This window comes from Pseudonaja textilis, chromosome 2 (assembly GCF_049901715.1).
Source record: "Pseudonaja textilis isolate UNSWEBS1 chromosome 2, rPseTex1.2, whole genome shotgun sequence".
Taxonomy (NCBI): Eukaryota; Metazoa; Chordata; class Lepidosauria; order Squamata; family Elapidae; genus Pseudonaja; species Pseudonaja textilis.
In genome coordinates, this window is record NC_141991.1 from 202,987,422 (window position 1) to 203,001,903 (window position 14,482).

Sequence of the window (14,482 nt, forward strand, 5' to 3'; positions counted from 1 at the left end):
ACTTATATGTAAAAGAGAAAAAGAAGAAGATAGGACTGTAGCCGGTTTCTAATTAATTGTATTGTTATAACTGCCTGGAATTAATCAATTCAGCTTCTGATGGCCAGAACCTCCACAATTTAGCAGGAACACAAATAGCAGCAATGAATCACACGCCTCTGCATTTCTGCATGTAGAATGGGCTTGAGAAAGTAAAATGTATTAATCTTCATCAGCCATAAGGCCTAGGGACTTCAGGAGACTGGTGAACTAGTGAGATCTGTCTATTATTACTAGGATAGCACTTAGAATTATATACTGCTCTACAGCCTTCTATAAGTGATTTACAAAGTCAGTATGTTGCCCCCAACAATCTGGGTGCTCATTTTACCAATCTCGGTAATATGCTCTTCTCTATTTTTTTGTTCTAAATATGTTTTATTGTTTTAATGTTTTAAATAATATTGTTAGATAATAATGCTAGTTACTTTATTCTAGAAATAATAAATCCATGTGTGACTAATATGCTACATTTTGTTTGTTGAGAAAGTACTTCATTAAATCTTATCCCAAAATCTTTCCATACATAACTGCACCACAAAGAGCATTAGGAAATGTATGAAAATGATTAATTATAAATTATAAGTATATTATTAAATGCAAGTGTATTATTCTGTTTTGTCTTGCTTAGATATAAATGAATGTGCACAAAATCCTTTGCTTTGTGCTTTTCGCTGTATAAATACTTATGGGTTTTATGAATGCACCTGTCCAGTGGGATATGAATTAAGAGAAGACCAGAAAATGTGCAAAGGTCAGAATCTCTTTAGCATATTGACACCTTAACAGTACTTTTGCCAATAGAATTTTATAGAACAATGTATTCTGTAAAGCATACATTTGAAGCATGACAATTTAATTTAGAAGCAAACACTATTGCTATAATTTTGTCATCTTGTATGAAAGATGGAACTGAGTATTAAAGAACGTACGCAGAATGTATAAAATAATAAAACATAGAATTAACTTTGGTATTAATTAAAAATATTGTTGCTCATAAATGATTGAATTGCTACATTATATTTCAGTTTGGCTGTTGATAAGGCTACAAGAATGTGGATGCCATTCAATTTCCAATTAGCTCTGGTATTAAGAAAACATAGGTCTGTTTCCTAACATTTATATTATTTTGCCTTCTGGAAAGATCTTGATGAATGTGCAGAGGGTCTACATGACTGTGAATCAAGAGGCATGATATGCAAAAATCTGATTGGAACCTTCATGTGCATATGTCCCCCTGGAATGACTCGAAGACCAGATGGAGAAGGTTGCATTGGTAGGTACCAAAACTAGGTACTTTGTTCTCTGTAATTAAATTAAAAGCAAACAGTTTGATTTAATATTTCATTCTTAGACAGTGATAGTTTTTAATATTGTGTATTTTATTGTTAGGCATTATAATTGTGTACAATTATAATTGTGTACAATTATCATCAATTAGATGATATTTATCATTATTAGAGAAGCAGCTAAAGAATACAAATATAATATAATACTAATAATATAATATATAATATATTATAATATAATATAATATATTATAATACAAATGCAAAAAAGGCTTTTTCATAGGCAGTAGCTGGTAACAAGACTTCTACAAGTTCCACATTTTAGAAACTAAGGCCAGACCTTAAGGATTTAACATGGTATAATTGAATATACTGATATAGTTTCATGCCAAGACTATGTATAATTATGCCTGACAACCTCTGGGGTTTTAATTCCCATGACTACTAGGGAGGAGAACATTACCAAGTCAATTTAGAATTGTAAAAATAAATAATCTATATTTCACAAAGGAAACTCATAATAAAAGGCTTACATATATTATGGTTAGAATGTATTGAATCATTATAAATTGTCATGTGAGAATGAATTGTAATAACATTATCGCGGTGCTGTTGCTGGAAAACAAACAAAACTGGCATATTTTATCAGCTCTTAGTAGATTTGTACCTTGTAGTTTAAGATGCCTGAAAAAATAAACATGAAAATTTTGTAATATGTAAAATGCACTGCTTTTACTACATAGCTATAAATATCATGAAAAATGGTCAATTTAAAATATTTTTATTAGAAATTACATGATCTTATATTATTTACATGCTAAAACAAAATTTATATCTATTTAATCCAGCTAAAGCTTCAAGTAGTTATTCAAATAAGTGCATCCTTCACTCTAATCTGACTATTTACCATTTTTTTCAGCAATTTTACATTTTTTCAACAATTTTACATATATTTGTATCAAAGCAGGTGCAGATCCCTGTCATGCAGTAATTCTTATCTCTCTCTCCTTCCAAAAAACCCGCTCTCATTGAAATGTTAGAAATATAAACTTATAAGAATTAAAATCATATCATATTTTTACACTCAATATAACTGTCTTTCTCAGGCTTAGAAATGTATTTTAATTGGCTATAATCAGAAGCGTAGCTTTCATTTTGAATTGTTTGAATTGTGGGAATTACTGTTACTCTTTTTGCTTTTATGCTATTTCATTTTTTATTTGTTTATTTTCTTGTAATCAAGATGAAAATGAATGCCACAGTAAGCCGGGTATCTGTGAAAATGGTCGTTGTATAAACATTATTGGAAGTTACATATGTGAGTGTAATGAAGGTTTCCAGTCAAGCCCATCTGGAATTGAATGCATTGGCAAGTAAATTTATATTCCTTAATTTCTATGTCTGTTTGTCTATAGTTTATAGGTGCTTCTAACAAGAATAAAGATATCTGTTTGCAATATAAAATGGGTTTTTTTCCCACAAAAATCAATCTTTACTAGCTTTATTATTAATAGCATGCTACAATCATTTTTTAAAAATTACTTTGATGTAAGAGATATAAATTATCAAATGATTTGAGATAAACAATCAAATGTTTTGAGTTAAAAGTTATTATATATAAACTGCTAAGCTGTTATCATAGCTAAAAATCTTCATTTTATTTCATAAAATATATATTTAGATGCTGTTTTTATGAAAATATTTTTCCAGACAACCGACAAGGTTTCTGCTTTGCTGAAGTCTTGCAGACAATGTGTCAAATGGCTTCCAGTAGCCGTAATCTTGTCACCAAATCAGAATGCTGTTGTGATGGTGGAAGAGGGTGGGGCAATCAATGTGAGATTTGCCCACTTCTAGTAACCACTCAATATAAGAAGCTGTGTCCACATGGTCCAGGATACACCACTGATGGGAGAGGTACTCTTCATGGAACCTTCAGACAAGTTTCCTTTTTCTAACTATAGGGTGGTAGGTAGCTGAAGAGGTATTAATATTGCCTTAGTATCCCTAAGGATACTCCATATTTTGAAAATGGAAGAATATTGTGGTGTACTTTAGCTGTATTCCTTCGCAAACAATTTCACTTGCAGTGAAATTTTCCTATTTAATTAGTAATTAAAATGGATTGTTTCTATTGATTTAGATTATAGAGATTATTTATTGATAAACATAGAAAATCTATTGTTAATAAATTGTCTAACCTTCCCAATCTCAAAAGAACATACAACATGTTTATAGAATACCCAGTAGACTGCTGCTACTGGTCTTGGCTTTTCCCTGCTTTCCCCCCTTCAATCACTTCTGCTTAAAACATGCTGTTTCTCTATAGAAGTGAACCATCCAAAATTGGCATTTCTTTTGCATATCTCTTCCATGTTTTAATATTCTAGTAGCATTTAAACAATTGATACTAATTCTTGTGAATCAAACTAATAGGTATCATATTGAAATACTATAAAGTGAAATTCTTAAACAATTTAGGATAATCTAGGCTATGAGTGAGACAGAAGTAGCAAAGTTCTGCTGAGGTTTTGGGGGAAGAAAGGACGGTTATACTGAGAGTATTTATTTATAAAAAAAAAATATCCTGAATTTTTCAGAAGCTTTTTAACTTAGTATAGCCTCATTTTCAGTCTGGCTAAAACAGTGCTGGCTTCTCTGCTGATGAATCATTTTGCCTATAGACAGAAAGGTATTACACTTTGACATCTACAAAAAACTCATAGGATTATGGCTATTTAATTAATTTATATTTGTTTAATGGCATCATATATTTAACTGCAAGCTATTACATGCCAAAATAAAAAACACAGCGTATTTTTTATTCCATAGATATTGATGAGTGTAAGGTCATGCCAAATTTATGTAGAAATGGACAATGCATAAACACCATGGGTTCCTTCAGATGTTTTTGCAAAGTTGGCTATACTACTGACATAAGTGGTACTTCTTGTGTGGGTAAGTTATAGCTCTTATTGTTACTTCTATATTGTATTACATTATATTATTATATCTATATTATAATTTGTTACAGTTTCCATTTTATTACTTAAAATATCGTGCTATAAAGCCTCAAACTTTGTATTTATTTTTTCATCAGATATAGAAATTTCCCTTCAATTATATTTCTGATTCAAGACTGTCTCATGTCAATAGAAACAGTAACTTAACGCCTTTTAACATAGTGTTCTTGTTCTGTAGAGACCCAAAGCTTGGAATTGGCAAGTAGAATTAATGCCATAAATTACTTTAAGCAAGGTAGTATTTTCTTCCAGTGCCTTTGGAAATACTTTTTTTATGAAAGATTGGAAGATGTGGTTTATAATGTGAAAATTTGGGACTTAAACTTACATAACTTCCTATATGAATTGTAAAATTGATATTGTGAGTTTAAACTTTCATGAAATATTTTTTCTCAATTTTTTTCAAATCTAATTGCAAATGCAGAACTCTGAATTGAGCTGAAAGATTTCTTTTCATTACTAAGTAAGAACTTCAAAATTCTTACTGACTATCAAGTTGATTGACCTTTTTGCACTGATGAATCTTGTCTTTAGCCATATGTTTTAAATAATTTTTAATCTATTAGGCATTGCCCCCTAGTTTTATTTTGAATCCAATGCAATGGAATAAATTAAACCTGAATATGAATTATTCTTGTAATTAGATCTTGATGAATGCTCCCAGTCTCCCAAACCATGCAATTTTATCTGCAAGAATACTGAAGGAAGCTACCAATGTTCATGTCCACGTGGCTATATCCTCCAAGATGATGGAAAATCCTGTAGAGGTAAAAGATTGAATAACTTAGTGGATTTTCTAACCAATTAATTTATTCTTATGTGATACAGTCATGTTTTATATCAACTATCAAAACAATAATATTAAATGTGGCCCATTTGATTCAATCCCAAAGGTGCTTTTTCAAGAGGCAACTGGACTTTCTGGTTTTTCTTTGAAGATGTTTTTCTTCTCATCCAAGAAGCTTCTTCAGCTCTTCATCTTCAGAGAGTTGAAGAAGCTTCTTGGATGAGAAGCGAAACATCTTTAAAGAAAATAATGATAAAATCATGGAGTTCAGTTACACCTATATTGAATTCTTTATATATAATCCAGCTCTATGGGCAGATGTGTAAAGCCTGTGCCATTATTCCATTCTTAGAAATTTTGTGGGTATTAAAGATGCCTCTCTATACACAAATCCTAAGGAAGTATTGCTCAGGGAGCCCTGCATTTTTTTATGCTTTTGCGGGGATGCCATTTCCGTCACACCTGACCCATTACAAAGGGAAACCCTCACCAAACTCACTATCTGCCCAAATGACAGCAGGCCAATTGCCAGTATCCACTTCTCTGAAAACAATACAGGGCAACACACAATATGGGGTAGTAACAAAATTAGGATCTTGAGAATTCCCAAAAAGGACAATTTATGAGAAAGCCAGAGAAATTGGATTTTTCTACACAAAATGGATGAGGAACATATCTATGGTAGAGTGGGGGTGGCTACTCAAATGATGCAATCAATGAGTGGCCTACCATTGTAGGACAAGCTCCAGCCTTTTGGTATATCCATTGTGATTCTGCATGTACGGGGTGGCATTTACATTGTAGAATTTTTTGTGTTGAATCAAAGAGAGCCTTTTAGCTAATTCACTGCATTTAAAAGCAACTTAGATTGCTCTAACAGTGTTATTAAATATTAGATTAAATAATTATGTTGCCTTCATTTTTAAAGAAATAAACACCGTATTTTTTCAGATCTTGATGAATGTCAAACTAAACAACATAACTGTCAATTCCTTTGTGTCAATACCTTGGGGGGATTCACATGTAAATGTCCACCAGGTTTCACGCAACATCATACGGCCTGTATAGGTAAGAAGTTAACATTGTTGGTTTTTGTTTGATGAAAAACATGTTACATTTCTCATCTCCTTAGCAACAAACAGGCCTAGTAATAAGATTAATAATCAAATTAATATGATTTAATAAGAGAAACATTAAGATAAGAATTGGATCAATTCCACTTGACATATATCTTTCCATTTATTGATCTTTATCATATATCCCTTGCTATTTGTAACTTCTTTCATGTGGAGGGAAATTGTGAAACATTCTCAAAATGAAACCATAATTTTCCTGTATTGTTTGCATCAATAGTATGCAATAGGTACAATAGGTATAATGAATGTTAAAAGCCTTGATAATATTTAAAATTGAGAGCATGTCTTTATGATACCAAGAATATCAAACATGAATACAGTTGCACAAAAAATTCAAACATAGCATTCTTTATTTTTCTTTTGGTATCTGATTTATAAAAAATGAAATGTCATTTTGTAGATAATAATGAATGTGGATCACAGCCTTCACTTTGTGGATCAAAAGGAATCTGTCAGAATACTCCTGGAAGTTTTGCCTGTGAATGCCAAAGAGGTTTCTCTTTAGATTCCACTGGATTGAACTGTGAAGGTAATCAATCAGTTGTGAAAACTGTGAGTGTCATAAGTTACATACTGAAGAGGTATTTCTGGAAATTGCCAGTCATTACTTAATAATCATATTTGTCTCTGTTAGGTTTATCATGTAATTATTAATTCTTAGTGTAATTGGAATTTTTTCATTTAGCTACTGAAATATAGATTGGAGATCATTATTGAATTTTTGATTATGTGCCATCAACTTGTCTTCAATTTCTAGCTTCCACATGGATAGATTTTCTCTACTACATAAATTGATGACAGTCTACCCTAACATGGTCCTTCAGTTCCCATAGTAACTGAGCCCATCCATATTGCTGTTGGTCTGAGCACTGTGAGGAACAGAGTGTTTTTGCTTCTTAATGGATTGCTTTAGTTGTTTTGTATTTTACTGCTAATTTAATTTCATCAAGCTTTCTAGAGTCCTCTAGAATGAGATGTCCTACTAATTCAACAAAAAAATGAATAAAAGAGAAAAAAAATTAAAAAGTGGCTGAAATGTACAACGTATGTCATAACTCTTCTATCCTTTCATTTACCTGAGTGTTGTCCTCTTTTTCCATAGCCAACAAGTAAAGTAAACTGAACTTTCTAGCTAACCATGTACAATTGTTATTCCCATCCCCACCCTCAATAAAGCAGCTGCTTCTCCTAAATACTCAATGGCTAAGGGTAGGGCTGTCCTCCTGACCTTGGATTCATAATTATCCTTAAGTGGGAAGAGAAAACTGAAGCGCTTTTTCCCCTGCCTTATAGTGGTTGCAGAGGATTTTTACAGCTTGAATCTACTTTGCTACTAATAAAAACTTTAATAAAAAATATTTTGCATATAAACTCACAAGAAAATGTCATTGAGTGATATAGAATTGTTTTTCTAAACATATATACACAAAATTTAGCAAATTATTTACTACTGTATTCTTTTATCTTTTTCTTTGTATTAATATCTTTACTTACAGATATGGATGAGTGTGAAGGAAATCACAGATGCCAACATGGTTGCCAAAATATTCTTGGTGGCTACAGATGCAGCTGCCCACATGGATATATCCAGCATTATCAGTGGAATCAGTGTGTAGGTAAGAAACTCACTTTGCATAAAAAGTGCTAGAATTAATGATATACGGCAGAGAATAAAAATGCTATACAGAAACACCAAAATAGTTTATTTTATATCATTTAATCCTTCATGTTGCTAGTTGTTATGCCAACAACCCCTGTATGCCAATCTTAAAAAAGAAAACTAGGAATTACATTTATTAGCCTTGGAAATTAGTCACTATTGTAACAAGCTCTCCCTTTATAAAATCTGTATACTTAAAAAAGTATGTTTTTAATTGCCCAACAGATGAAAATGAATGCTCAAATCCTAGCATTTGTGGTTCAGCTTCATGCTACAACACTCTTGGAAGCTACAAATGTGCATGTCCCTCTGGATTCTCTTATGATCAGCTCAGTAGCGCATGCCACGATGTCAATGAATGTTCTTCTACCAAAAATCCCTGCAATTATGGCTGTTCCAATACTGAAGGCGGATACCTCTGTGGCTGCCCTCCAGGGTATTACAGAGCAGGGCAAGGGTGAGTAGTTGATGATGGCAAACTCTTCCTGCATCTTTTACAAAACTGTGAGCAACTAATATATTTTTGTACGAAGCAATTTCTGCTATCTTGGAAGAGTCAAATCTCAATTCATTAATAAATAGTTAATATTTTCTACTAGGGAAATCTCTGATCTGTGATCTCTGATTTCATGTTATGCTTTCATGAAAGATTGAATGTTAAAAACAATAGAGAGAAACTATATTTGTACCTCCACAAAAAAGGAATATATGTGTAACATCTGTCCAAGTCAATCACAATTCAGTGCTGATTATCACCACTTTTTAAAGCAATACTACCAGCCAGTTAGACACATTTGCTCCAGTTATGTTTTTGTAAGACAAATCATATACTTCTTGCTTAAACATGAAATATTTATGAAACTGAATATGATGGTAGCCATAGTGTTTACATTACAACTATACAGAGTTTACAGTGTGTAATTCAGATTGGATGAAAATGAAATGTATGGATCAAATCCAGTATAAAACCACCACTGACAAAAAAGCTGGAGGAGTAGATTTAATCAGAAGAGTTTTTTGCTGCCTAAACTATTTTCTGAGGTATCCTATGTCTCCTCTCCACCATTGTTCCATGAATTGAATCATTCTGATCCGATCCTAGAAGTTTCTTTCCTTACACCATGTCCACAGTCATCTGATCACTTTTCTGTCACTGCAAAAAAAAATTGGAAATTTATTCCTTTGCCTTACAAACTTTTGTTCTATTTGTATTTGTGACGCTGCTTTTGTTTTGTTTTGTTTTGTTTTGTTTTAATACGTATGTAATATACATAAAAATTTAGAAAGGAATAAATCCCTTCCTGAAGCTAACTTACTAACAAAGGTGAAAAGTAAAAGATTGAAAACATTGAGAAGGAAATGCACAGTTAAAGTATGCATTTTGTTTGTACAAAATGATAACACTTGTGTTTTTATCTGCCTAACAAATCACTCATTTCTCTTATGAACTAGCAACCTGGCAACAAAAACGTCTTCTTTCTCCAGGTGCTAATATTATGACATTGTTTATCAGGCACTGTGTCTCCAGTATGGGATTTAGTAAAGGCCAGTATCTTCCAGTGGATCAAGGTGAAGAGAATGCTTTGTCCCCAGAAGCATGTTATGAGTGTAAAATTAATGGATACTCCCAAAAAGACAGCAGGAAGAAAAGAAGCCTCAATCAACCTGAGCCTGCAGAGGTAAGCGAAAACTGCACAACTGATTTGCACTTGTTGTTCTAAACAACAAACCAGATCTAAGCAAGATCATCCACTGAATTTGTCAGAATCTACTAATAATCTTACATTATTAACATCAAGAGCGATATCCTTTTGCCCACTGTTTCTGTCAATAGCAGTTTCTTACATGAGTTTGCGTAGTACTAATGTAGAATAGTTCTGCCCTTCCAATTTCAAAGAGATTTTGTATATACAAACAGAACAAAATAATTGGATTGAAATAATTGAAATTAGATTGAGCAATCAGTTGCAATTTATTGAGTAATCAATCAGAGAAAAAAAACTCTTACTACAGAATATTGAGGAATGCTGGAAAAACTCTTTCAAATTAATCTTCATATGATTACTTTATTAAACTTGATATAAGCCACTTAGATTCATTTTAGAATTATGGCGTGTGAGTCTCAGAAATTAAAATAAATCCAATATATGATTTTGTTCTTGTCTATTGAATCCCACTCTCAATTCTTGACTGTTTTTTCATGCTTCACGGTTATTCGCACCATTAGTCATCATAACTGCAATTTATGTATAATGGAATAGAATTGTATGCAACGGATCAAATGTTCACTGCAATTTGTATAATTTGCCTAATTATGATTTTGGTAAAGGTATAAATGTCTTAATGTATGCAGAGATCATCACACAAAAGATGCATCACAGTTGATGTAAATCTCCATAGTGATAGGCTTTCCAATTTATCAGATATTTGTGGATATTACACACGCTTTCCCCACAATTGTTTTATGAAAATAAAAGAAGAGTGAAATGAGATTTTCTCATCAGGGGAGGGAATTATGCCATGCTGACCTCCCTCTAGATCACGGGTGACACACTTGCAGCGTCACGTTGCCGTCACATGATGCTGTCAGGTTCTAAGTAATGCAATCATCATAAAATGAACTCAGAGGCATTGCAACTCTTCAAAGAACTATTTTATTTAATTACACATCTTGGCACGAACTGGTGGAAGCCAGTACTGAAAGTTTCCTGGGCTTCCATGTCTATAGCTAGAATTTTCTCATTTTTCCAAAACAATACGTCACATTGTCCAACCAGGAGATGCAATAGTTTCCTGGCAACTTCACCCCTTCTTCTGGCCGAGCAGCAGTTGGAATGCAGCTGACTCATCACCCAGCTATGTTGTTTTGGCTGGAGCTTCATCCACCTCAGTTCTCCCCCACTCCATTTCTCAAGTGTGTCAAACTGAATTCATACAATTTCACCACCAAACTAAATTCAGACTTGACAGATGTATTGATTTTTTTCCCTCCACAGAGCTGGGTTGGGCGTGGCCTGCATGTGACACATCCGGCCCATGGGCCGCCAATTTCACACCCCCAGTCTAGATAAACTGGACTTCATCTCATGTATACTTTGTTCCTACTAGCTGACAAAACAGGAAATGAAATCTCACACATCCGAAGGTCTGTGTGTGACAAAGGTTGCTTTGGTGATATGATAAAAGTATGTTGAACAATGTCTGTGAAAATTCTCAGTCATCCAGGTCATGATTGTCCCAAAGGTGCTTTTTCAAAAGGCAACTGGACTTCCTTGTTTTTTCCTTGAAAATGTTTCACTTCTCATCCAAGAAGCTTCTTCAGCTTCTGTGTTGATCAATATTTCTGATCAGGTCCTATGCAAATTCTATATTTTCCTATTGAATAAATTACCCAGTAAATTAGCAGAGCACAAAAGATGTTATTTACACTGATTTCTGTAAAATCTATGTTGGATGAAATATTCTGGAAGAATGGTAGATGTCCACTAGCTTTCCATACATGCTCTGAAATGCAGTTTCTGGACCGGAGATCTTGATACCATTCTAGAGCCAGATAGCAGCAATGATGGAAAATTAGAATAATTCATAATCTATGGTTAAAAAAAGTGTCTAAACAGAAAAATTGAGGTTTGCCTACGCCTTTTGCCCTTACCTTTTATTTCTGGTTTAACAGATCAGTTTGGAAAGTTTGGACATTGATCTTCCATTAAAGATGAGATTCAGCGTAACTGGCCTTGGCAATAAAGAACATATATTAGATCTCATGCCTGCAATACAGACCCTCACAAATCACAACCGCTACATTATCTCCTTTGGTAATCACAACAGCACCTTCCGGATACACCAGAAAGATGGGTTGAGTTATCTTCAGGTTGCTAAGAAAAAAGCCACAGCTGGTATTTACACACTGGAAATAGTTAGCATTCCTCTGTACAAAAAGGAAGAGCTAAAGAAATTGGAAGAAAGCAATGAGGACAACTACCTCCTAGGAGAACTTGGAGAAACTCTTAAAATGAGACTCTGGATTGAACTCTATTAAAACCTTCCTTCCCTCATGAAGGATTCCCTTCTGTTCACGTATCGTATCATATACTTTGGTTTTGAAAGCTTTAAGGGGGTCGGGTAACTTACTTTTTCAGAAGACCCAAAATTGCAAATAGTGACCTCTGCATCCTTCTGTCCTGAATAAGACTGAAGAACAGACCTCAACCTTTCTGTTACCAAAAACCTTGATTACAATGCCAACAATAATGATTACTATATTGTCTATATAATCTCAATTTTAAATATATATATTTTTTAAAAAGAAAATGTGGTGCTTAAAAAAATCATATATGGCACTAAATGGCACAAAATGTGAGTTACTTTTCCTATAAGCACTCTAGCATATTGATGATTTTGCTGTAGTTCCTAAATTAAAAATAGAGATTTTATTTATTTTTAATGCAATAATATATGGAGAAATTAACAATCTGTGTTAAAAGGGAAAAAGAAAACACTTGTTTTCCTTTGCAATTTTATGAATTTGAGTTATTACATGTATTAGGTATTTTAGAAAAAAGAACAGAAACAAATAGATTGAAAAAGTTTTCTCTCAGTCTTGTGCCTATTATCCATAAAGCATTAGAAAACAAATCATGTGATCAAATGAGCACTGTGCTACACTACCCAAGGGCTTTCTTTTCCCTAGGCAAGATATTAAAAATAGTACATTATCTTAAATAACCATGATCAGAATTTCAACTTTAAACTTGGTGCTGATACTTAACATACACATCATAAAAACTAGATTTTTCTATCAGAGAAGACTATTCATGGAAATGATGCACAACCACTGTAACAAAATACCTGGAATGCTTGTGATATCCTTGGTATTGCAAGCCAATCCGTACTGTATTTCCTTCAGGTAACCTCACTATATCACCTCATTAACTACAACAAAAGGTGCTTGACGTATTTGCATTACTGTAGGCAGCTGATTACAAATCATGTATTCTTAGAAAGAAACACTTGATGTTTCATTCTAAGTGGTGCTGGCTTGAATTCATCCTGAAATAAAGACGGCTGAGCTATTGCAGAATTGTCATATGTGTACACTATTCATGCTGCATGGAAAAAACACATATTGGAAAATAAGAATGTTGATTAATGCTGTAGTTATACACAATATGTCTCGTTTTATCATAGCCTATTTTATAAGTTACCTTTGTACAATGTGTTGGCATTTAGTTTAGTGTGTTTTTTATTTTTGTCATTTAATAATGGTGCTATAAATAATAAATTGTACTTGTTACAGGTCATATAAAAAAGCCTCACATGTGAACCAACACAAAGCACATTCCATGCCTGCTTTTCCTCTGTTTTTTTTTTAACCTTACTGATCAAAAATTGCCAGAAGTTATGCTCATTGTTTTGGTTCATACTCTATTTTCTGTGTATTTTCTTTTATGAAAAGAGAAAACCCTGTAAATTGCATTTAGGAAAAAAAAACCAGTATTATTTTGTTGGTCCTTGTATTAATACAGCATCACTTTTCCTGAAATAAAACTTATTTTCCGGTAGCTGCATTATTTTGTTTTGATATGGAAAGATGGTCAACCTTATAGCATTAGGAATGAATGATGATGATGTATTTTCTCTCCTTTTCAATTTTGCAGAACTTGTACAGGATTACCATTGTTTCCTGAGTGAATTGTAGCACTTTTCCTGAGACAACTGAAAAATGTTACTGTGAAAAATAGGGCAGGTGGAAAGTATGAAAAAGGGCTCCATTTGTACATTGTGGGTCAAAGTATATTGGGAATCTGAACTCAATTAATGACGTGGTAATTTTATTTAACATACCGTGTTAAGTGGTGCCCCTAAATTAATCTAATCCACACAGGTAGAAAGAGCAATAATTCCCAGGGCCTGAGACTTTTTCCCTGCAGAGCACAGAGGAAAAGGCAGGAAGAGTAGGGCTAAGGAAGGGAGAGGAACAGAATAACTCACCATGGCCAACTCACACCAGGACAACTTGCTGTGGGACAATTCAACAATCCAATTTAAAATAATTTTTTAAAGTATTTTAATTTTTGTCATTCACATTTCATTTTGTCCTTCCTTTTGCATCGTTTCTTGAATGATTCTATTCCACCAATTCTTAAATATTATGTAATTCTTGTCCTGCAGCAAGTTGACCATGATGAGTTAGGCTCAGCATGTTGCTGTGGCTAATTGGCCAGGCTGAGTTGGCTGCAGTGAGTTGGCTGTGGCAGTTTGTCCTAGACCCCAAAGGGAGGCCCTCTGCCTGGACTGGAAGTCTCAACATGCCTTGATCCCAGCATTTAGTGGCATGACAATTCTGCCCCCCCCCCCATATGTCCTACAAGCTCATACCCATATAGAAAGGTCTTGGGGATTCCCATCCCATGAGGGCTTCTTGGTGGCTGTCCTGACAACCTGATTTTTAAGGACCTTAAAAACAGGTTTTTACTCTGAGATCTTTCAGGGTACCAATTGTCTCCTTACAACACTTACGTTTTATTACATAGGATTCTAAACCTTGA

General features: G+C 33.5%; 1 protein-coding gene across 1 annotated transcript in view; it reads left to right on the forward strand.

The window, feature by feature from the left end:
• FBN2 (fibrillin 2) overlaps positions 1-13,495 on the forward strand; it is a 116,166-nt gene extending 102,671 nt beyond the window's left edge. The window contains exons 54-65 of the mRNA XM_087926889.1: positions 671-793; positions 1,184-1,315; positions 2,572-2,697; positions 3,039-3,245; positions 4,161-4,286; positions 4,996-5,118; positions 6,090-6,206; positions 6,675-6,803; positions 7,771-7,890; positions 8,160-8,391; positions 9,448-9,613; positions 11,608-13,495. Of these exons, the coding sequence (XP_087783015.1) occupies positions 671-793; positions 1,184-1,315; positions 2,572-2,697; positions 3,039-3,245; positions 4,161-4,286; positions 4,996-5,118; positions 6,090-6,206; positions 6,675-6,803; positions 7,771-7,890; positions 8,160-8,391; positions 9,448-9,613; positions 11,608-11,973 (1,967 nt within the window). The 3' untranslated portion in view covers positions 11,974-13,495. The remainder of the gene's footprint in view (positions 1-670; positions 794-1,183; positions 1,316-2,571; positions 2,698-3,038; positions 3,246-4,160; positions 4,287-4,995; positions 5,119-6,089; positions 6,207-6,674; positions 6,804-7,770; positions 7,891-8,159; positions 8,392-9,447; positions 9,614-11,607) is intronic.
• Positions 13,496-14,482: the final 987 nt, after the last annotated feature.